The sequence below is a fragment of the Xenopus tropicalis genome, chromosome 1 (genome assembly GCF_000004195.4).
Source record: "Xenopus tropicalis strain Nigerian chromosome 1, UCB_Xtro_10.0, whole genome shotgun sequence".
Lineage (NCBI taxonomy): Eukaryota > Metazoa > Chordata > Amphibia > Anura > Pipidae > Xenopus > Xenopus tropicalis.
Genome location: NC_030677.2, coordinates 137,789,012 through 137,814,867, shown reverse-complemented (window position 1 = coordinate 137,814,867; position 25,856 = coordinate 137,789,012). Strand labels below are relative to the sequence as shown.

The 25,856-nt window shown below is 39.9% G+C and overlaps 1 protein-coding gene across 2 annotated transcripts in view; it reads left to right on the top strand.

Annotated features, from left to right (window-relative positions):
* Positions 1-25,856, top strand: part of shc3 (SHC adaptor protein 3) — a 54,342-nt gene that overhangs the window by 16,595 nt on the left and 11,891 nt on the right. For both annotated transcript variants that reach the window (NM_001100264.1, XM_031897825.1), the window contains 6 exon segments: positions 2,081-2,144; positions 3,916-4,035; positions 9,733-9,786; positions 15,550-15,601; positions 16,832-16,958; positions 25,233-25,389. In NM_001100264.1, the coding sequence (NP_001093734.1) occupies positions 2,081-2,144; positions 3,916-4,035; positions 9,733-9,786; positions 15,550-15,601; positions 16,832-16,958; positions 25,233-25,389 (574 nt within the window).

Genomic DNA, 25,856 nt, shown 5'->3' with positions numbered 1-25,856 from the left:
GGCAATGCAGATCTTAAAATATGAGTTGGCTTTTCTCATCTTTATCAATTCAGAGCTAAATAGATATATAAGGTGCTGGAGTGCACCTCCCCAAATTAGAGGTAGAAGAACAGTATTTTACAGATTACTCCACTCATTTGTAATTAATAAATACACAAAACTGGTATAGTTTTGCAGTGTTACACCTAGGAGCTGATTTATCAAAGTCCGAATTTCGGACTTTTAATAGTACGATTGGCAAAAACTTGTATTGAATACAAAAAATTTTGATGTGCGTCAATGGCGCGAAAATTTGCATCATGTTCGTAATGAAATATCATGGTACGATCCGAAAGTTCCGAAATTTTCATATCCGGACAACCATAAACTGCGCGAAAAACTTTCTGGCTTTGAACCTTCAGTGCATGTTTTTGGAAGCCTCCCATAGGACTCAATGGCATGATTCTGTCTCACAAATTGTCTCAAAGCACAAAAAAGTTGCAGAAATTAACGAAAAAATCGCAGACAATATGCACAGTTCTAAAAGTTTGAAAAAATACAAATTTTTTCCATTCATACTCATTTGGACTTTAATTAATGGGCCCCCTAGTGTAGTTAAAAATTTTAATAATACAAATGTACATGCAACCATTTTGCAAAAAAAAAAAAATCTTACATACAAGCATAACATTTCCCTTTGTTGGAATTGGCATCACAAATCATTCTTGGTAGAAGTTGTGTTAACCTGCTTCTTCATCAGAAATACCTCAATAAAAAGTAAAAATATTAAATACCTTAGAGAAAATGTGCTATAACCATGTGACCATATTAACCTATTCTGTATCCACATGTGGCCTCTTCTGCTTTGAGATTAAGTCTAGATAACTTCTTTAATTTGCAATCAGAGAAGGCATCTAGTTCTTCTATATCTGTACCAACAATCCTCATGCTTTACTTAATAAAAGCAATAGAAATATGCTCACAAAACTTGCACAAATCTATAGTAAGCAAATAATGTAACACAACTTATGGACAAGAAACATGCTACTTTGTGAGTAAGCTATAAGGTCAAAGCTGTCAACCAGTGTGGATTGAACAAGACCCAGACCCTTGTTTGATCTCCAGTCACAAATAGTGCAACATGCTTTGCCCAAAGTAGATGCACTATGCAAATGAATACATACATTTTCTTGTAATTAAATTAGCTAGATACCAAATTCTCCATCAAAGATTTGGTGACGAAAATTTGTTTAGATGTTCAGAGCACTAATTTCACTGAATGAAAGACATTTTATCTTACTGACCCAGTACAGCATTTCATCAAGCTATTTGTTTTGCAGGGTACACAATTTGTCACTAAACTGGTATAAAGTTATTTAACAGTGCAGAAAAATGTGTTTTAACATTCCTTTAGACAGTTGCTTAATTGCAAAGTAGTATACATATTCTTGATCAAACTTTCCCCACCAATGTCAGCAAACTTGGACAGAGGAAACCAAGGAGGGTGGTCACACTTGAGGCAAAAAGTCCTTTAAAAGAACAATAGGTTTTAGGCTAAATCTTGAATGTTCAACAAGTTAATGTTCCCAACTATATCCTGTAAATTAAGGGTGGGAGTAGTATAAAGTGATATCATTTTTAGATTTGGCAAAAAGTTACTTAAAGACTTCATTCTTGTGGAAAGAAATGTGGTGTCCAATAAATGTTATCATTTTTAGCATGTATATAGACACTTACAACCTATATAACACATATATATAACCTATATGTACACATCTTGTAATACATTTTCATTGATGCATAAAATACCTGCACTGGTTGAATAAAAATTATATTTTTGCCCATACTATATAGATTTAAGATTACTATGATGCCATCAGTGCAGATCTTTTTGATAAGCGCAAACCACTTGTTTCGTGTCACATAGATGCAACTCAGCTTCAGCCTGCATGCTAACATGAAGTTCTTTTTGTACTATAACAGCAGCCTAAATATCCTAAATAATTAACCAGATATTCAGTAATGCAGGAAATGGTTGCACTTTATTATCACTATTTACTTCATTTTTATAATAAATATTTATATTTCTGTTTTATTACAGAGAAGCCTTCAACAGAGTATGTGAAGCGGTACCTGGTACAAAAGGAGTCTTCAAAAAACGAAAGGTACTATGTCGTTATTTACCATTTTTTCATTAATGTTTTTAACTTGGTGTAGAATTCACTGAAAATTTTGTGTAAAGCCAATTACGCTCTCTGTTCTCTGCAGCATTGTTATGCACTCAGAGCCTACTGTGCAAGAGAAATAGAGCCTACTTTCTGGATTTACATGAGAGTGTTGTATGCTCTTATATAACATTTCTTACAAATGTCATCACTTCCGAAGTGGCATTAAAAATGGATGGGTGGGCAATACAGTTACAGAAGCATATGCTGCAAGGAAAATTGTTCATCCCACCTTACGATTTCTAATAAAAAAAATGCCTATATCACACAGTGCAGAAATTTGAGTTTGGTTTAACAAGGGAAGCTTGTAAGGTGTCCCTATGTCTGCTTTGTTATATGGGTAGTGAGTATTATATTCCTATCATCCAGCCCCTGGCTAATGGGTGAGGAGAAATGAAAGAATGGTGGTTGGGTGGATACAGAATTTTAATCATTATTTAAATCAGAATACACTACCATTTTTTATTTGGAATTATATGAGGACAGGGCCCTGTCACATCCCTTCCAAGTGTTGCTGGTTTAGTCTGCCTGTACTCTGAGCAAAGTGAATTCTCATTGTGGCACAAGAAGCTGCAGGTTCCCAGCTCTTATTCTGAATGTCAGTTTGATAGCACCAGGCACAGTGGAGGCTCGCCAGGCAAGCTGAGACCACTAGACTAGTTCCCCTTTAAGTTCAATTAGTTTATGGATTCTTAACACATACCCATCATGGAGGAAAAACTTTTTTGTTAATATACACAGTATATATCAACCTCTTGCAATTTTAGACATGTTTTTTCAGTCTTTCTGGAGCTTGGCATAATATAATGTGACATTTGTGACTCATTCTTGTATATTTAATCAAAGAGATACTGTTTACTTGCAATGAGATTACACTTACTTACACTGGTGTGAAGATGCATGTATAAATAGCAAATCACAACACTATTCCAAGTGTTTGGTGCTGTTATTTCAACAAATTCTACAGTAAACTTTAGTTTCTAACATTTCTAAAAAGTTTTACATGCTTGTATAAAGCTGGGCATTAGGATGATTCTGCCCAAGGCAGGACCCACCACTCCTCACCCCTCTCACAATAAATTTTACACAACAAGCAGGGGTGGCAGGTTGCAGTAGTCACAAGCAGTTCTGGGAGGGAGCAGGATAGAGCAGTGATGAACGGGCTTCATGTGTGGAGCTACAGAAGGGCCTGAAATTAGGGTAGGCTGGCAGAAGAGGTATGTGTCTAGTGCCCTCCATCGTTGCACACTAGACACGTTCTGTTTACATTATAGGAACACACTTGATATTATTATTATTATGCTTTATTTATGTAGCTCAAACATCTTACACATCAAACACATCAGTAACTGTCCTAGTGAAGCTTATAATCTAAGGTCCCCATGACATTCACTCAACACTCACACAGTATGCCCAACAAATAATTTTTTTCTAATTGCCTATATGTAACTACAAGGTCAGACTGGGGTATCCGGGGCCCATTGGTACTGCGAATTGAAGGGCCCTCCTCCCGGCGTTCCGCTCCTCTCCCACCTCCACATGCCTCATACTGTGTACCTCCCTTCTCCTTAACTTTGTGACTTGGGAGAGGGGGCAGAGGGGCCCATGAAGGCTGGAGCCCACTGAGATTTTCCCTGGTGTCCTGCCGGCCCAGTTAGGCATGGTGTAATTAAGAACCTTCCAGAACAAGTGTTTCTTTCTTACTTTACAGCCAGCAAATAAAAATCTGTCAAGTATCCTGGGAAAGAGCAATCTACAGTTTGCAGGAATGAGCATAACTTTGAATATATCAACCACCAGTCTAAACATGATGACACCAGACACCAAACAGGTAGGGAAATATTAAATTGCTAAAACAATTTTCTGACTTTTTTATTATTTAATTTGGAAAAGATGAGTCTAAGTTTCCTTTATGATAATTTACAGTGTTGAGAGGTATTTAATCCATTTTCTACTAACAATTTAGGTTCTACAGAATTGGCAGACAGAGTGACATACTGGCAACTATATAGTGTCTACATTTTTGGGTTTAAGGCTATGCTATGTGGGAAACACACTGTGTAGCACTAGCCATACATGGGAGGATAAGTTCTCATGGCAAGACCACAAATTAACATAATATTTCCCTAATTGGCAGGTCCTGTGCAGATAGAACTGCATCCTTGAACCATTATCCTTAGCTGACAGGATTTTTCTAGCCTTCCTTCTGATATCTGCAGGACAAAACTAAAAATTATATAAGTGGTACAACTTATGTAAGCGTCTGCTTGAGTGGTGGATAATAAAGAACTCAAGTACTTTACAGCTATTAACAAGCTCAGTTTCTTGCAGAAAATGACTTGATTTAATCTCCTGATAAATCATTTTACCTTCACCTACATACTTTGAGGTGCTCAAAAGAGTCTGTTTTCCATCTATTTTTTTCAAGAGTCCTCTTGTATTTTTGGCCATAGTAAAGATATGGCATGTATCTTGTTTACAATGGAGACTGGAAAAGTAGTATAAGACTATGCCAAGATGGCCATGATTTTCTGTTCCAGAAATTGGATTCTAGAATCGTACTACACTCCCCTAGCTGTGTAGAAGTGATTAATGGACTCCATTATGACTCCATGACTGTGCTACTAATGTCATGGGAAACCTTTACTCCATATGAATTATACTATTGCAAAATCACACACCATTGCAGTTTATGCTGCACAGCATTCTTCAAGTCACAAAGGGACCATTTCACAAGTGCCACAAGCACACTGTTATATGCTCTTTCCCCTAGTATTATAGATATATGAATAGTGGTGTTTTATGGTGAAACACTGGGGTATTTGAGCAGCTGTGAGTCTAATCTGTGTACTTGAGAAACATTGCTGTTTGGCATATGGTGGACAGGGCATAGTTTCTTTCCAAAAAATGTATATACACTGTAGGGCTCATTTACAATTGCAATAGGCACAAGGGCACAATTGCCTACAGGATTGGTGCCATCAACTTTTTGAAGGATTGGCATGCATCAAGTACATGACTCCTTGGTGTCCCCCAAGGTGCCCTGGTTTGTGTATGATGAATGAGATTTCAGGGGACATCCATGTAACTCTTCCTAACCCTTTTTATGCATTTCTACATACAGAGTGACTCTAGAATGGTGCGCCATTTTATGTAAAAAAGGCCAATTGTGTTTATGAATATCCAGGGATGAACTGGCCTGCTAGGATACTGGTAAATACTGGTCTTGTTCAGGATGTTCCCTTTCTGAAGAAAAAGAGCATTAACATTAATAAATGTCATTAGTTTTTAAACAATGAATCTCAAACATGTAGATAGTAATGCTTTTCTCAGCAAGAAGAAAATGTTTTATGGCTTTCTAGTGGTTGGTGGGTCTTTAATATTTTGTTCTGATTAAAGACATGCAACAAAACCCATATAGTCGATAATCAAACATCTAGACAATAATCTGGCTAGACTAAAACAGGGTTTTTAAATGTTGCTTTAACTTGCTTCCACTGACTTTAGCTTGGTTTCTTTCAGTGCTCATGGCAGCAAGGAGTGCAGCCTGACCTAGCAATGGGTTAGATTTAATTTAATTTGTAAATGTTGAAAGAAGTAGAAGACAAATGTTCTTGCCTCTAGCCAGAATTTTATTAAAAAATGTTGGTTACTCATGTACGTTTGTGTTACAGTAAAATGATACTGATCTATTAACAATTTTAAACACAACCAATGTAAACTTGATAGATTCAGAAAACAAGGGGAGGGGGGCATCGGGAAGTGCTTAAAAGTATTATTAAGTAATACTTTAGTAAAGCTTGGTAAGAATGTTACAATTTTTAATAATTTTGCCACCAGTAACTCCTGTTTCATGGCAGCCTGAGCACAGACATGCAAGATTAAAGCAGCTGCTACCTTTGTAAACACAATTATGATTATTATTATTAAAATGTTTTTATAAAGCGCCAACATATTTCACAACGCTGTACAATAAGAATATGCAGTTTTCTTTTTACTAACCAGATATACTCTACTATACTGTATGCTCTAATATAGTGTGCTTTATCTCTTACTAAATTACACTTTCTTTCAGTTTTAGTAAATATAATAGACAGCAATATGAAAACTTTGCTCTGGGCTACATATAAGATGTCCAGGGATTTTGCTAGTTAGCACTCTTTTTACATTGGAGTTTTTAGATAGGACAGTACTGAGGAGAGCTATCTTGGTGCATCTGTTAGTTGTCATTTAAGGCCACAGTCACATGTGGCATACTGTTTGCTTCTTTCCGCCTGCCTACAAAATGCAGGTGGGTGTTACTGTGGCCTTAACTGAAATGCATTCAACAGCAAACAAAATGAAATAAAAATCAATGAAGAAATAAAAGAAAAAAAAAATCATTAATAAATGCATACTGGTGGTGGTTGTCAAAGCAACTGGAATTAAATACATTTGAAAAGGCAAAGAGCAGTAGATGTCGTACCTGTGGATATCTATGAAGTAGATGCATACAAAAAGGAAAATACATTGTGCATTTAACTGATTAAGACAAGCAAATAAAACTAACTTGAATGGGCTTAAATGTAGAAACCCCGGTTACTTGTCATGATATAGTGCCATTAATGACGTTCTTGCTGTCACTTGCTTCCAGTTCTGGTCAAGGTGACACACGTTAGCTTATAAGAATAAAAGAGAAGCTGTGCCATTGTAGTTACATTATAGTACCTTACCTATGGTGCTGCTTTATCCTTATATATACGCACTCTTTCCCACCACATGCTCCTTGTGTGCCCTCTGGAATGTTTATTTTCTAATTGGACCAGTGTTGTTAGTGGAGTACCCCAGGGGTCAGGCCTTGGTCCTTTGCTTTTTAACTTGTTTATTAATGACCTGGAGGGGGGCATAGAGAGTACTGTTTCTATTTTTGCTGACGACACTAAATTGTGCAAAACTATAAGTTCCATGCAGGATGCTGCCACTTTGCTTAGCGATTTGACAAAATTGCAAAACTGGGCAGCAAACTGGAAAATGAGGTTCAATGTGGACAAAGTTATGCACTTTGGTAGAAATAATATAAATGCAAACTATCTTCTGAATGTTAGTGTGTTGGGGGTATCCTTAATGGAGAAGGATCTAGGGGTTTTTGTAGATAACAAGTTGTATAATTCCAGGCAGTGTCATTCAGTGGCTACTAAAGCAAATAAAGTGCTGTCTTGTATAAAAAAGGGCATTGACTCAAGGGATGAGAACATAATTTTGCCTCTTTATAGGTCCCTGGTAAGGCCTTGAGTATGCAGTGCAGTTTTGGGCTCCAGTTCTTAAGAAGGATATTAATGAGCTGGAGAGAGTGCAGAGACTGCAACTAAACTGGTAAAGGGGATGGAAGCTTTAAGCTATGAAGTTAGACTGTCAATGTTGGGATTGTTTTCTCTGGAAAAAAGGACCTTGCGAGGGGACATGATTACTCTGTACAAGTACATTAGAGGGGATTATAGGCAGATAGGGGGTGTTCTTTTTTCCCATAAAAGCGATCAGGGCTCCAGAGGCCACCACTTTAGATTAGAGGAACGGAGCTTCCATTTGAAGCAGCGTAGGTGGTTTTTCACGGTGAGGGCAGTGAGGTTGTGGAATGCCCTTCCTAGTGATGTTGTAATGGCAGATTCTGTTAATGCCTTTAAGAGGGGCCTGGATGAGTTCTTGGACAAGCATAGTATCCAAGGCTATTGTGATACTAAAATCTACAGCTATTCATAATGTTGGTATATATAGTTTATATGTGTGAGTGTAAAGATAGGTCAGTATAGGTTTATGTGTGCTAGGTTTACTTGGAAGGGTTGAACTTGATGGTCTTTTTTCAACCCTCTGTAACTGTGTAACTTAGTTTGCCAGCTTGAATATATTGCAATATATTGACAAACAAACAATGTGTTGTTTAAATGGAAGGGCATATCTTAGTAGCTTAATGCACAGAATATCTTAATGTCCTATATATATGTATATATTGATAATGGGTGCGTGCAGAGGACCTCTTGTCTCTGTTTAATAATGACCATATAATAAAGTCATTGGTTGCTCAGTTTACTATTGTGGCCAGTCAGTGCACATTAGGGTTCTTCTAAATGTATCTAGATTTAATTGTGTTCAGTGAAGTTTTAGTTAATACACACATGAACTTTAACCAAAAGCTCTACAGGTATGGTATCTGTTATCCAGAATGCTCAGGATCTGGGGTTTTCTGGATAAGGCTGAAATTCATTTAAATATTGAATAAACCCAATAGGATTGTTTTGCCTCCAATAAGGATTAATTTCTTTTTAGTTAGGATCAAGTACAAGGCACTGTTTTATTATTGCAGAGAAAAAGACAATTTTAAAAAGTAGAATTATTTGCTTATAATGGAGTCTATGGTAGATGGCCTTTCCGTAATTCGGATCTTTCTGTATAACGAGTTTCCAGATAAGTATAAGGATAAGTAACCTGTACTAAAAAAACAATGTTTTTTATTTCTTATTTTTTTGAAGTTAATAAAAGGTATTTCTAGAAAAATTTAACATTATGATGAGGTGTAAGGCCAGCTGATTGATTAGGCTTTTGTGCTGGTTTGTTAAAAATTAGAACTGATAGATTAACTATAGGAATTTCCTGAAAGCAAATTAAATTTCTAGCTAGAACCAGGGTCAGATTGAAAAGCTTTGTTCCAAACTTTTGTTCCAAAGTGGAATGATGGCAGTTCAGACTTGATCAATATTTATTTGAATAGATGTACAAATAATACTGGGACTTGGCTACAAGTGTACTACATTGCATGATTAATTGCAAATTTAGTTATTCATTAACGTCTGTAGAAAAATCTCTGCTGTGAAGGAAAAATAACAAATACCGATGAAATATTATTGAAATGTCAGTATTTGTAGATCTCTATCCTTGGGTAAAAGGTGCTGGTTCCAGAAAATTCATTACATTTATTACAATATACAGTACAATATATAAACTGTGCTTGACACAGCTTATTCCATTTATTACAGCTGGTTTATTTCAGTTACCCATGGCAGTTGAATTTTGTTGTACAGGTATGGGATCCATAATCTGGAGTGCTTGGTACCTGGGATTCAATTCAATTACACAGAGGCCCAATCAGCCCCCTACCAGCCCAATAAATTATGACTGTATACTGCATCTTACAGCAGCCCCTCTGGCATTTGCCAGAATTCACTGATTGCCAGTCGGGACCTGTTTTGCATAGGGGCTCTTTTAGAAATTTGGATCACCATTCCTTAAGCCGGCTAAAATTAATTTAAACATTAAATAACGATGTTGTTCTGTTACCACTATGGCCTTTCTGTAATTCAGAGCTTTTTGGATAACAGGTTCCCAGTTAAAAGATCCCATACCACAGATCTAGACCGCTGGCTGCTCCATTGTTTCATAATATAGTAGTATTAAACATAACACTCTTTTATTAACTATAATGTTAAGATTAATAGCAGGGATATTATTTCACATTTTAGTGGATTTAATATTTTTCATTTTTTTTATTCCAATACAGATCATAGCAAATCATCATATGCAGTCAATTTCCTTTGCTTCTGGTGGTGATCCGGTAAGATACTTGTTGTTGTCCTTTAGCGTGAAACTATTTTACCTTTATTTTGAATTTGTCTAGATATGTATTGACACATACAGTAGCTTGTGCAAGGATTACCAAAGGAGAATTACCATTAGGAATTTATATTATGCAACAGTTATGTGTTATATTTACATTATATATTTGGCTATGTTACTGTAACTGTTAAAGGGTAACTGTCATTGTAATTTAAAATCCACTAAATTGTAGTGGATGTTATCTGTTGATGAATATCACAAATATTCTAACATAGTCCTACACTTGTTTATATATTTAATTATTTATTTGTGAGTTCTTGAGCCTGAAAAATGTTTTTGGCTGCAACCAAGGCAAACATGCAGTGAGTTGATTTCAGATTTCACCTGCTCTACCTGGCTGATTCCAACACAAATCAATTACAGTTTTGCTTTAATTTGGCATTATAACAAATAATAATAACGAAAAAGTAAATTACAAAGATTAAAATTTAGGCTCAGAAAAGGGAACTGTATCCATAATGAGCACTAGATTAACCCCAGACATGCCACTGAGATCACTGTAGAAAATGGATTCAGAGCACTGCTTTAACTACAGAGATTACAGGATGACCACTTTATAAAACAAACAGTGTAGGTCTCTATAAAAATATATTGCATAAATAAGCTCATATGTAAAACCCCTCCTAAAAAGGAAAACTGCCATTTTAAGAATTATGGTCCCCCTCCTGGGGATCATAGGATTCACAGTGCACACACACAAGCCAAGGCACACATACATGCAAGGCCACATCAGCCAATGAATGGACAGGGTTCTGTCTTTTGCTTCCACACAACTTCCTGTTACAGTTAGAGCTGCATTATTTCTAGTCATGTGATCTCTGGGGGAGCAAACAGCCCATCACTAAATGGTGGGTCAAAGGAAATGATGTAACAGGACATTATTTACTTTTATATATATATATATATATATTTATATATATATATATTTTCCAGTTTGGAAAGATTCTTTAATAGGTCACTTAACATAATATAAACTGTTGGTTAAGTATTCATTCTGGGGGTATAGTTTTCTTTTATTTTAATATTTTAAAATGGAACGTCTGCTCTTTTAGTGGAAAGGCAACTGCAATAGCAATGTAGCCCCCTAGGCAGCATTGGGACTTCCGCAATAGAAACAGTAACCACAGCACTGCCCCTGGTTATAGGTAATTTTCAGGCAGGGAAATAAAGTAAAATAAAAGAATACAAGAAATTAATATAATTAATTAGGTTTGGGGGAAATTAATGTAATTAATTTGGGTTTATATCATTTAAATATAATTTTTCAAACAGAGATATGGAATATGGAAAGGAATGCCCATAAAGGTCTAGCAACCCTGGAGCAAAATTAAAAGAAATATTTTTGCAATGAGAGAAGCAGATAACTAAAATGAGCATTCCAAAGCCCTTTGTGTATACGTCATCTGTAAAGACTGCAGTGTTGCATTACCTGTTATCTTGTTCTACCCTCTAGTGGACTAAGTGAAAAATCACAGCTGAATGTTTTGATTTTTGAAAATCTGCTTGTTTGCCAAGATGGCTGTGCACATGGATGTCCGCAGGAAATTTTCAAAGGGGAGGCAAAGTCACCAGTTAAAAGCAACCTAATTTCTTAGACTAAGGGGCTGATTTACTTACCCACGAACGGGTCGAATGGAGTCCGATTGCGTTTTTTTCGTAATGATCGGTACTTTGCGATTTTTTCGTATGTTTTGCGATTTTTTCGGATTCTTTACGAATTTTTCGGATTCTTTACGAATTTTTCGGATCCAATACGATTTTTGCGTAAAAACGCGAGTTTTCCTATCCATTACGAAAGTTGCGTAAAAAGTTGCGCATTTTGCGTAGTGTTAAAACTTACGTGAAAAATGCGCAACTTTTCGCGTAAGTTTTAACGCTACGAAAAATGCGCAACTTTTTACGCAACTTTCGTAATGGATACGAAAAACTTGCGTTTTTACGTAAAAATCGTATTGGATCCGAAAAATTCGTACAGAATCCGCAAAACATACGAAAAAGTCGCAAAATGTTCGTTTTCAAGTCGGAACTTTTCCAATTCGGGTCGGATTCGTGGGTTAGTAAATCAGCCCCTAAGCCTGTATATTATAAATGGGTACAAAGATGTTAGGTCTGAGAGGTGATTTGTAGGATATTAATTTTCTGGCAAAACCCAGCAAGCTGCTCTCAGTATATATCTTTGTAACTTGGGGGCTGTTTAGTAGAGTGTGTAAATAAAATGTATTGCTCTATAAATAACACTATAATACGTTATATAATTTGGTTGAAAAAGGTTTCATCCTTATGCCCCAGTCCTGTTATTTCTTGTAGGTGAGGTTCAATACCTGTATTAGGTCCCTGAGAATCTGGCACAAGTGCTTACAGTGTTAGCTCTGCATACACACAATAGTACAGATGAGAGAAAGCCCCACAACTTGCCTTTTTCAAGGGAGCAGGGAAAAAAATTGTACATGTTTTTGGTGCTGGAAAAAAATAGCCCTTATAGTGTAAAAGAGTGGATCTGGAAATTGCACCTAAAATTCCCAGATCCACAGAAAATATCCAAAAATTATCCCCCCACCCATCATCAGCATAATGATTATCCATTATCCATGTTCTATGTGGAAAGGTAAATGTGGCATATATTAAAAATGATTTATTTTAAGAGACTTATTGGAATAGTTTAGCAGCAGTACTGGCAAATAGGAAAAATAACTGCCAATCAGGTGGGGAGCAGAGAGACTTATGTGACTTGATATAAACTGTAAACCACACATTCATATAATATATGTTTATATAGGTATAAATATATAAGTTCAGAGATGTGGGGTGGGGAAGAGTTATGAGATGCTTTGAATGGCAGGGTCAGTAGTTTGAATTTATTCTAAAAGGAATCATGCCTGTGCAGAGACTGGCAGAGTGGCATAGTAGGCGAAGAGCCAGTGTCGGACTGGGGGGTTCAGGGCCCACCGGGGCTCCCGCCCCAGGGGCCCTGCAGGTGCTCCAGCCGCGTCCCCTAACCCCCCCCTGGGGCCCCCCTAACCCCCCCTGGGGCCCCCGCCTGACGTCCTCCCCGAGCGCGTATAAATTGAACGCGTCAGGGGAGGAACAGTCAGTAGGGGGAGCGCCGGCAAAGGTCGGACTGGGCCGCTGGGGCCCACAGGGATTTTTCCCGGTGTCCCGGCGGCCCAGTCCGACCCTGCGAAGAGCAGTTGCTAAGATGTATGAGCCTAGCAGCAATATTCATATTGGACTGGAGAAATTACTGCCTCTTACGAGTAAGGCCAATTAATAGAGAGTCACATTAGTCAATGGGTAATATGATGAGTGAATTAATCAGAATTTTGGTGGCATCTTGGATAATGAATGAGTATATTTTCCTTATTTGAAAGTGGCCAAGGCCTAGGGAGATGTGGTGATAATAGAGTTCTTAACTGTGATAGGCACTTCTGAGATTATATTGGTGTTGAATGAGGGAAACAGAACTAGAGAGGTGTTGGTTTCCTTGGTGCAGAAGCTACAGTTAACCATGTCTCCCTTTACACACACACACAGGATATGAGTTGGTCCCAGAAGAAAAGATACAATTTAACATGTTTCACGGCAGACACTCATGGCTGTTTTTCTCTATTATATATTATCCTTTATTTATTCAATGAATTTTACAATATAATTTTCTACCCACACTGGGGATAGTTTTATCAGGAGCCAATTAATCTAACTGTGCGAGGGTGAGAGGAAACCAGAAAACTTGGAGGAAAGCCACACAAGCACAGGGAGAACATACAAACTCCTTGTAGATAATGGTCTAAATGCATTCTTCGAGGGGATGTTCACATATAGACAATTGTCCAGAATTGAACAGTCGGTGTCAAATTTTCCTAATGATCTTTATTTTTAAAATAAAGTCGTGACCCTGTCTGCCAATCTCTGTATTTGCTTCCTGCGATACACAGATTCAATTCAGGATTTTTGTACTCACTTACAAAGCCTTCAGCGATGCCTCACCACAATATATAACTACCTTAATTACCCCAGATGTGACCATCCATCTGCATGTGAATTTGTTCTCTCGCATCACTTTCTGTCACTACCCCATCCAGGATTCTGTAGCCAGCCTCTGGTATGTTCTGTCTCATCCCTTTAGACTTTGCCAGAGCCTTCACTTAAAGGAAAACTATACCCCCAAAATAAATACTTAACCAGCAGATAGTTTATATCATATTAAGTGGCCTATTAAAGAATCTTACTAAACTGGAATATATATATCAGTAAATATTGCCCTTTTACATATTTTATCTTGAGCCACCATTTTTAATGAACTGTGTGCTGCCTCAGAGATCACCTGACAGGAAATGATGCAGCTCTAACTGTAACAGAAAGTCTAACTGTAACAGGAAGAACTGAGTGACCTAACATGTATGTGTGCCGTTGGTTTGTTTGTGTGCACTCTGAATCATATGATCCCAGGGGATGGCCCTTACTACTTAAAGTTGTGATTTTCTATTTAGGATTATCCAAAAAAGACACTGTGAATATGAAGGGATAATTTAGACACTTCATATGTCATTGTATAGCTTTTTCCATGTCACAGACACCATACAGATAAGCCATACTTTAATGTTCATATTATTTAACTCATTGGCTGAAAGGGCGTTATTGTTTTTACTTGCTATTCACATATAGAGATGTAGCGAACTGTTCGCCGGCGAACAAATTCGCGCGAACACCGGGTGTTCGCGAACGCGTATGTTCGCGAACTTTCAGCATATGTTCGCAGTTTGGGTTCGCGCGGCGTTTTCCGCGTTTTTTTTATCGGCGCAAAAAATATCGCACAAATCACACATGGCGTTTTTCCGCAAATCCCGTTTTCATGGTGTTTAGCGCGAAAGAAAAAAAGCCGCGTATTTTCACTAGAATATCTTGCGTTTTTTTTTGCGCAACGCTGTGCCAACAAAGTATTTTTCAGAGAAGTTTTTGCCCTTGATCCCCCTCCTGCATGCCCCTGTCCAGGTCGTGGTACCCTTTAAACAAATTTATAATCAGTTTTCTGGCCAGAAATGGCTTTTCTAGTTTTTAAAGTTCGCCTTCCCATTGAAGTCTATGGGGTTCGCAAAGTCCGCGAATATTCGCGAGTTTTGGCGTAAGTTCGCGAACGGGTCCGCGAATTTTTTTTTTCAGGTTCGCTACATCCCTATTCACATAGAAGGCTAAATTATTAGTTACAGGAACTGCTGATGCCTATTACTGCTCTGTGATGGCTCACCATTCTATTGAACACATGCAGAACTATATTCATGGGGAAGAGCAGCTCCTGACCTGAGACTGTGGGTGGTATTAGCAAGGTGGGGTGAACGTGAGAAAAACATTGTGGCTTGTGGCCATTTCTTCCACTTTATCCCCTGCCCTGCTAATGGTAAATGATCCTATGCGCAGGTTAGATTTTGTGTTTGGACAGACTGCCAGCAATCTCTGCAATTTTTTTACAGTACAACCAAATTGCTTAAATTCAGATTTGATAAACAGTGCACAGTGAATGGCAAATTGAGCTCCTGTACAACTTGCTCCATGTTTCTGCAAAGTATTTAGTGTTTCACTAGTACAAAGGGAAAACATATGATTTTTGTACCTTTTCAGCCAACAGTTTGTGTACAGATATTAAATATATATATATATACATATATACAATTAAATACATAATGTAACTATTGTTATTTGACTGCAGGATGCAACGGACTATGTTGCTTATGTAGCAAAAGACCCTGTTAATCGAAGAGGTACGTTTCTTTGGATTATGTTCACACAATTAGGTGTACTGAGTTGAGGGAACACAGCATACTGTATGTTGTACAGTTTAGACTAATTGGGGTTGCCTCCTTTCACCTGAAAATGACAGTTAATGACATACAGGGAGGGGTGATATTGTTTTGGTTAGAGTTTGTAGGTATGGTTTAGGTCATGGGAGTTGAATGGAGGGTATAACTGGGTAGGCCAGAGGCATAAAAAGAGGGGTGCTTACATTGTAGGCAATGTAGTTTCTGAAGCCCCTGGCCCGGGTCTGTCTGAAGACTCACTACTGGCCTGAACACTACCCTAATATTTGTGGCATCCAGAATTTTTAAAACTTTTCAAGCAGCTAGAGTGGTTTCTAACTAAGGAAAGACTGTTAGCTCTGTAGATTTAGCAGCTGCATTTTCTTTCCTTTGGATGCAAGCTACAGTCATTCTACTAATATAGAAAATGTAATCAGTGAACAGCCTCATTGAAATCTTTCAATACCTGCCACTCTGGTTGTCCAGAGGTTAATAGTAAGGATACAACATCTCCTTAATCACTTAAATTTCCTTCTCCTCCTGTAACCCACTCAGCCCCCTCCCTCAGGAATTTGCTTTGGTTGTTGGCTTGTGGGCATGCTCAGATTACTAAACACGCCCTCCAGTCTAGCAGCCAGTGAAGAGATGGCATTGCTGGTTCCCATAGAAACTCAGCTCTAGCTGTCTTACCATTACAGTGCTCGAACAAAACAGAACTTTTATCAAAGACAGTTCTGCCTGTTTGAGCCTGTATTCTGGATGCTGAATAAAGGTCTTTGTGTGTGTATGCTGCTTGCAGATTTAAATGTAACTGATTATATATCAGAGGAAAAATGGCCACCAGGTGAAAGCTGCTATTTAATTTAGGAACATGTGGTGGTGCTAGCAAGCGGAGGGGATATATGCAGTATAAATGATGCCATTTGGGTGGGGGAGACGTGCCCAACTGATATACATTGTAGTCAAATGTAGGCTTTACAAGTCCTTTAAAATATAGAGGAACATGTATTTACTGAGACAACATTGTGGCCTTTTTCATATTTCCTTGAGACCGTTATACATTCCATTTATTAATATAAGATAGTACTTTGTTAGCCTGCCATTGCCTTGAGTTACACAGGTTGTTATCCACAAACCCTTTTGTGATTCTGAGAAAGAATAGGCCACACCTTACATTATGTTTGTTTCCTATAGCTTGTCATATACTGGAATGTTGCGATGGTCTGGCTCAAGACGTCATCAGCACTATTGGACAAGCATTTGAACTACGCTTCAAGCAATACTTACAATGTCCATCAAAGATTCCTGTATTTCCTGACAGGTACATATATTTAAAATAGGTTATTTCCATAGTTCACTGTTGTGAAAATGTTGACCATCCTGGTTTGATGATTTTTTTTTGTGCTTTTTTTTACTTTTATAGATATAATATATGAAAGGTTAAAGTAAAACATAATTGCCTTTGTGTTAGGACCAGAACCAGGGTCCTTCTAATTACAGGTCTGTGCTTTTCCAAATTAGTCTTTGGGAGTTCTGTGTTATAATTTGTCTAGTTATCTTTCTTCCCATCTGCCTGTGCCTGTCTTTACGCTCAATTGCAACTGCATTCGGTGCAGCTGCAGGCAATTGCCCAGTTAAGTGGATACATAAACTGACCTCCTTCTTCTCTGCACAATGCTGGATCATTGAGCTTTGTTTTGCGATTTAGCACCTTGTTATTTGTCTTCTGATTTCCTGGTTTGACCCTGGCCTTCTACACGGACTTGCTGTTGTTTGCTGCTTAACTCAACCACTGGCCTGCTACATTGGCTTTGGTTGTTTGCTGCTTTCCCAGACCTCTTGCCTGCTAAAAGGACTTGTTATTATCTACAGCCTACCTTAAAGGAACAGTAACACCAAAAAATGAAAGTGTATAAAAATAATTAATATATTATGTACTATTGCCCTGCCCTGGTAAAAGTTGTGTGTTTGCTTCATAAACACTACTGCAGTTTATATATATACCCTGCTGTGTAGTTATGGGGGCAGCCATTTAAATTGAAAAAAGGAGAAAAGGCACAGGTTACTAAGCAGATAACAGATAAGTAGCACATTCCCATTGTATTCTACACAGTTTATCTGTTATCTTCTTATGTAACCTGTGCCTTTTCTCCTTTTTTCAATTTAAATGGCTGCCCCCATGGCTGCACAGCAGCTATTTCTATTAACTACAGTAGTCTTTCTGAAGCAAACACACAACTTTTACCAGTGCAGGGCAACAGTACATTATATTTTAATTATTTTAAAACCTTTTTATTTTTTAGTGTTACTGTTCCTTTAAACACTAGCCTGTTTTAAGGACTTGCCTCTCTCACAGTCTCTTGCACAGAATCTGCTGTGTGTTTACTATTATTCATTAAATCATCTTATTTTCACTAGTGATGAGCGAATATGTCATGTTTCCCTTTTACCAGAAAATTCACGAAACTGCTGAAAAATTCACTAAATGGCAAAAAATTTGCAAAATGCAATGCAATGCAATGGCTACTGCACAACTTATTTGATGCATGCGACTTTTTTTGACACCCATGACACTTTTTTACATGACGGTGACCTTTTTGATGTGACCGCTTTGTGACTTCTTTGCTGTGAATCCATGCCTGGTGAAAAAAATTGCGCATCACTAATTTTAACAATAATACGGCTTTTTAGTTTCCATCAAGCCACTAACATTGGCCTTGTCCCAACTTTTTGGGGATTTGTTGACACCATGAAATTCTGAATCAACATATTTTTCCCTTAAAATGGTACATTTTCTCAGTTTAAACTTTTGTTCCATGATTTATGTTCTATTCTGAATAAAATATTAGAAGTTGGCACCTCCACATCATTGCATTCAGTTTTTATTCACAATTTGTTTAGTGTCCCAACTTTTTTGGAATCCGGTTTGTACTACGGGGCATTGAATCCAGGTATCGGCATTAATTTATTTTGAATTGAGTGCTGTTTTCAGTGTTGGTGCTTGTGCACCAAAGCAACCTTACATGCAGGATGTATGTGCAATGAAATATATACGCTGCAAATGTGAGCTCACCAATGCCATTTTTTCCTTAGGACCCATCAGTAGTGCCTTTGAGGTAACATACAGTCTACTCTAATTTAACCATCAGATACAGTTATGAGATCTATTATCCAGACTGCTTGGAACCTGGGGTAGGGGGGTTTCTGTACTTTAGATATCCATACCTTAAGTCTACTTAAAATAATTTAAAAGTAATCATTTAAAGGAGAAAGAAAGGCATTTTATTGCCAATAGATTAATCACATTAGTGCCACCGCAGAATGCTATAGGGCTCTGGCACACGGGGGAGATTAGTCGCCCGCGATAAAACTCCCTGTTCGCGGTCGACTAATCTCCCCGAGTTGCCTACCCCTGCCATCCCACCGGCGAACATGTAAGTCGCCGGCGGGATGGCAGACGCGGCGGGGCGATTTCCGGAAATCGCCGAAAAAGACTCGCGAGTCTTTTTTGGCGATTTGCGCGAAATCGCGCCGCCGCGTCTGCCATCCCGCCGGCGACTTACATGTTCGCCGGTGGGATGGCAGGGGTAGGCAACTCGGGGAGATAAGTCGCCCGCGAACAGGGAGTTAATCGCGGGCGACTAATCTCCCCCGTGTGCCAGAGCCCTTACCATACCTGAGTAAACAGCCTCTGTTTGTTTTAAGATAGCAGCTAGCATTTTAGTTTGGTCTGAAGTTACTTTCAGGCAGCAGCTTGCAGGCACAGAAAAGCTTTCAGCTCAAATTACATAGCAGAGATGGGATGGGGAACAGCAGAAGGGAGGGTGAAAGAGCAAAGAGGGGTGAGGGATAGAGGAGCAAACTGAGCAGACTCATGCTGTGGCCTAAAGAATTTTTCTGAGAGAAAGAAGTTTGACACAGAAGATTATGTATACAGAATAAATGGAAAGAAATGTGGTGTTTCTTTTCACTGAGGACTCAGAGCAGCAGTTCTTTAAGTGTTTATAGACTTAAAGAGCCTTTCGGATAAATCTCACTTAGTTTTTGCCTTTCCTTCTCCTTTACAGAAGAACAGGAACAGCACCTCTTGTCTTTGTAGATTAAAATGCCTTTACTGCAACATTTTTTTTGGGGCAAACAACAATAGCACATTTACACATTAAATAGATCTTATTTGATTGTTTTGTCACCGATATGCCTTCATACTGCTTAGTTACCATCAAGTACAAGCTACTGTTTTATTATTACAAAGAAAAAATTTGATTACTTGCTTAAAATGGAGTCTATGGAAGACTCCAGAGCTTTCTGGATAATGAGTTTCTGGATAAGAGATTCTATAACTGTATTGTATAAAAAATATACAGTATAAGTTGGCACAAAACATTGTGCATTTTGCTAAAGGTAAAAGATTAGTGGTAAAAGTAAAAGGTAAAAGGCAAAAGATCCGGTATGGACATTTGAATTAAAGGAACAGTAACACCAAAATATAAAAGTGTTTTAAAGTAATTAAAATATAATGTACAGTTGCCCTGCGCTGGTAAAACTGGTAAGTTTGCAACAGAAACGCTACTATAGTTTATATAAATGAGCTGCTATGTCAACACGGGGGCAGCCATTGAAGCTGGGAAAAAGGAGAAAAGGCACAGGCACAAAGCAGATAACAGATAAAACCCCATTATATTCTACAAAGCTTATCTGTTATCTGCTAAGTAACCTGTGCCTTTTCTCCTGTAAATGGCTGCCCCCGTGGCTACACAGAAGCTTTATTATATAAACTATAATAGTCTTTCTAAGGAAAACACACCAGTTGTACCAGTACAGGGCAGCATTACATTATATAGTAATTACTTTTATACACTTTCATTTTTTGGTGTTACTGTCCCTTTAAATTGAGAATATAAAAATTTTTACTGTTCTTTGTTGTAATCAGCATGTTACTGTTTCATTCAGGTGGTTGAAGGAGCCTATAGGAATGATAAGATTGCAGTGTGGTCTTTTAGATTTAAAGGTCATTTCTCCATACCAGTTTTAAAGGAGAATTAAAGCTTAACTAAGAAATACTGTAGGTTAGGAATGTTGTATATTATGTTTTGGGCTTCTGTACCAGCCCAAGGCAACCCCAGCACTTTAGCAGGGAAGATCTGTGCCTCTAAAGATGCCCCAGTAGCCCCCCAGATGGTTAGTAAATGGCCCCCTTAACTAGTAGACGGTATACCACTGTCAGCACAATAGGATTCTACATTTTTTTTCAATTTAATTTTTATTTGTTTTTATCAAGAAAATGAGTGAGGATTACAGAAATAGAAAGGGGTAGGGAAAGTGAAAAGTTGCATAGACAATATAAAAAAAAATAGAGAAATTAACAGTAATCAAAGAAAAAACAGATTCTACATTTTTATATAGTGCTATGTTACTATTCTTTTGTCTTTTTTTCATTGCTGTTTTCTCCTTTTTTGGAGGAAAGGGAGTAGACAGAAAGTAGAAGACAGACATGAGAAGAATCAGACAGAGACAGCCCAGAATGCCTCCAAAGGCTCAGGAGGCAAATGCACGCCGCCAGGATCACAACAAGTGGTGTTCGAATCCTGGCTGATCCTGACATTAGCCCCCCCTTGAGGATCGACCGCTGGGCGATCCCAGGATCGGGTGGACATATTTTAAACATTTTCCTACCAAAAATGTCCTTAAGGCTTGCAGTCCAAAAAATGTCCAAAAGTTTCAAGTCCAGAGAGACCAAAAACATAAAATCTGCAAACAATTGAAAATACTGGCCCAAAACCACATTGGAAAATAACACAAATACAGAAAGAAAAACATAAATTGGACCAAAGGAAAAAACTACTAGAAAAAATACCAAACAAAGAGTATGCCAGTTCAGGTGGTTCATCAAAAACAGAGGCCAGAACCACATCTGGGACATCAGTGGAGCCAGAACAAAGGAGTCACCAGGATCAGAAGCCAAAGCCAGAGGGTTGCCAGGAACAGAAGCCGAAGCCAGAGGGTTGCCAGGAACAGAAGCCGAAGCCAGAGGGTTGCCAGGAACAGAAGCCGAAGCCAGAGGGTTGCCAGGAACAGAAGCCGAAGCCAAAGGGCCACCAGGAACAGAAGCCGAAGCCAAAGCCAAAGGGTCACCAGGAACAGAAGCCGGAACAGGAGTGTCGCCAGAGTCAGGAGCCAGAACAGGAGTGCCGCCAGAGTCAGAAGCCAAAGCCAGAGGATCGCCAGGAACAGAAGCCGAAGCCAGAGGGTCGCCAAAGCCAGGAGTCAGAACAAGAGTGTTGCCAGAGTCAGGAGCCAGAACAGGAGTGCCGCCAGAGTCAGGAGGCGAAGCCAGAGGATAATTAACACAAGGTAGGCCACCAAGGTCAGGATTTAAAACAGAGAAGTTGCCAGAATCGAGAGCCACAGCGGATGAGACGCCAGGGTCAGGAGCCACAGCGGATGAGATGCCAGGGTCAGGAGCCACAGCGGATGAGATGCCAGGGTCAGGAGCCACAGCGGATGAGACGCCACACAAAACACCCATTACAGGTGGAGGACCATTATAGACACCCATTACAGGTGAAGCACCATCAAACACACCCACTACAGGTGGAAGAGAGATGCCCAGGGAAGCAACAAGACCACCACTCACTGCAACAGGACTGGCAGAGTCTGCGACAACAGAACCACCAGATCCAGTAGCAGGGAAGGTAGGCCCGGAAGCAATTTTGTCCTCAGAGGCAAGTGGCAGAAGCATTGGCACGACCGCTGACACAGAGGCAGGAACAGCCACAACTGCTGGCACGGGAGCTGGCAGGACCTCTGGCACAGGAGCCGTCATGGGCAGGACCGCTGGTACAGGAGCTGGAACTGATGGCTGGAGAACTGGCACAGAGGCAGGAGCTGATGACTGGAGAACTGGCACAAGGAAAGGAGCTGGTACAGACATGACTGCTGGTATGGGAAGAGGCAGCTGTCGGGGTGCAGGCACAGGAGGAGGCAGTAGTCGGGGTGCAGGCCCTGGCTGGGAAGCAGACACCGGAGCAGGCCCTGGCTGGGAAGCAGACACCGGAGCAGGCCCTGGCTGGGAAGCAGACACCGGAGCAGGCCCTGGCTGGGAAGCAGACACCGGAGCAGGCCCTGGCTGGGAAGCAGACACCGGAGCAGGCCCTGGCTGGAAAGCAGACACCGGAGCAGACACTGGCTGGAAAGCAGACACCGGAGACTGGACTGCGGGTACAGGAACCGGAGACTGGACTGCGGGTACAGGAACCGGAGACTGGACTGCGGGTACAGGAACCGGCAGGCTAACAGCAGGTGCTAGAGCAGGCAGCAGCAGCTTTCGGGGAGCCGGCACCGGAGACTGGACTGCGGGTACAGGAACCGGAGACTGGACTGCGGGTACAGGAACCGGAGACTGGACTGCGGGTACAGGAACCGGCAGGCTAACAGCAGGTGCTAGAGCAGGCAGCAGCAGCTTTCGGGGAGCCGGCACAGGAGCAGACAGCTTTCGGGGAGCCGGCACAGGAGTGGAGACTGGCACAGGAGCGGAGAGCTTTCGGGGAGCCGGCACAGGAGCGGGCAGCCATCAGGGAACAAGCCCTGGAGCAGGAGGCATGGAGATAGCCAGCTTTGGAGCAGACAGTGAGATAGCTGTCACCGGAGCAAACACTGGAAGCTGGGCAGCCGGCACCGGAGCAGACAGGGAGATAGCTGGCACTGGAGCAGACAGGGAGATAGCTGGCACCGGAGCAGAGACTGGAAGCTTGGCAGCAGGAACTTGAGCAAGAGACTGGTTTTTAATAGACAGACTCACGAACTGGGGTTCAGGTCTGAGAGACTGGAAAACTGTCACAGGCTTGATGTCAGACTGCGGAACAGCCAAAGCTGACAGAGGGACAGATACAGACTGAACTGAAGGTAAATGAAGAGACATGGGCTTAATGGCAGTTTGAATCTCATCCTCGTCGGAATCCAAATCTTCCCAATCTTCATAATCAGAAAAATCAGTATAGTCATCTTCACAGTCTGGTTCCTCATCACAAAAATCATAAAAGGAAGGAACAGTAGGCTGGTGGATATTCAATATATTTAATTTAACAAGCTGTGAATATCTTGGGACTGGAGGGGTAAACAGAAAAGGTTTTACAGAACCAGCAGTCACAGTGGCACTTGAAGAAAATGAGTCAGAGGAAACTGGGAATAAATCCCCAGTAAAAGTAGCTTTCAGATAGGACAAAAAAGCACAGGGATCCTCCAAAAAACTGGCCTTTTCTGCAATGCACCATTCCGCCCATACACGAGCATCTCCCTCTAGGAGATATTGGGCTATAAGTCTACTCCTTAAAGAATTAGTGGCTTGTACAAAAAATGGAGCAGAACTTAAGTCTTTACATGATAACAGAAAGGCAGAAAAAGAATCTTCCTCACCTTTGTATTTCTTGAGGGTAGAGAGCCAAGGAGCAGTAGAGAGTTGTAGTTCAACATCACAGGACATGGAGGAGTTACCAGCAGGCTCCATTTTGTAGGGCTTGGTCATTCTGTCACGATCTCCCTGAGGAGACGCCGTGGAGTACCAGGAAGGTGGGAGCCTGAAGACTGGGTAACCCGGAGTGTAACCATAGATCACAGAACTGGTGTCAGAGGCCATGATAATAGTGAAGAACTTTAATAACTAGAGACGTAACAGTGCACGCAATGGTAATACAGTACACAGTGAATAGAACGGCAGGCAGAGGCGGAATCCAAAAACAGGCAAAAGGTCAGGGCAAGCGGCAATGAAGCGAAGTCGAGGACAGGCCAAGGTCAGAACCAGGAGATCAATGCAGAACTAGGAAGGGCACCAGAGAACAGGAACAGGGTAGAAAGCAGGAACAGGACACGGAAAACTGGAGCTTGGAACCAGCACGAAACAAGAAAAGTCACAGGAACCAGGAACACGGAGGCAGGGTCACAAGAAACAATTAATGACCAAGCAAGGGGCAATGGTCAGGGAATGGCTTATAAAGGGTGAAGATTAGAAGATGGGAAACACATGAGGTTAATGAGGTGGGCGGAGGAAAGGGAGTAGACAGAAAGTAAGAAGACAGACATGAGAAGAATCAGACAGCAACAGCCCAAAATGCCTCCAGTGGCTCAGGAGGCAAATGCACGCCGCCAGGATCACAACAAGTGGTGTTCGAATCCTGGCTGATCCTGACACATAGTAGATGAGGTTGAAAAAAAAGCATACATGCCCATCAAGTTCAACCTTTTCTCCAAAGTAATCCTACTTATCTTCTAGGTTGGTTATTACTTTGGAGAGGTTGGTTGGTTGGTTTTTACATCCTTTACATTAGTTCCTGCCTCAGTGGAGCCTACAATCTAAGTCTCTAATACACTTGCACACACTAGGGTTAATTTTATCAGGAACCAGTTCACCTGCCTGTATGTTTTTGTAGTGTGGAAGCATGCCGAGGAAACCACAAAGACAGAGGGAGAACATACAAACTCCTTGCAAATAATGCTCGGCAGAACCCTTAAACCCACCTTGCTGTGTACAGTGAAGAAACATTTTAATATCTTTGTATAAGGTACTGTGCTGTTGTTCTGATACTACTTTGCTTTGTTATAGAATGCAGAGTCTTGATGATCCTTTGTGGCAAGAAGAAGATGGGATGACAACAGAGCATCAGTATTATAACAGTATCCCAAACAAAATGCCTCCACCTGGTGGAATTATTGATGAGAGATTAAAAACACACATTTCAAATCAAGGAGATAACACACAGGTAGGCCAAAATGTGTGTATAAAAATGTGACACAAATCTAATAAAATGTAACATTTCATATGAAAAATATAGAAAGATATACACATACAGGTAGTGCAAACTTTCATCTATACATTTGACTCTGAAGGCTCATACCTGACATACCCCTGATACTGTCCATAGAACTACTCATAGACCTTTCTGAAAACTGCATGTCACTAATAGTGCTTTAAAATGCACACAAGTTGTTTTGATTAAAAAAATACCTTGTTGGGTAGGTGAGTAAGCAATTACTGTTAGGGGTCATTTTAAGCATTTTGCCACATGCAAAGTTGGCAAAGCATTCTAGTTTCCTACCTAATTCATGATTTTTGTGTGACAATGCATAATCCTGTTTCTATATCACAATTGTCTGGTATAAGCAATGGAAATAATTATTAACAAAAAAAAATGCAAAGCGACCATCAAGTGTTTTAACACAAAATGTG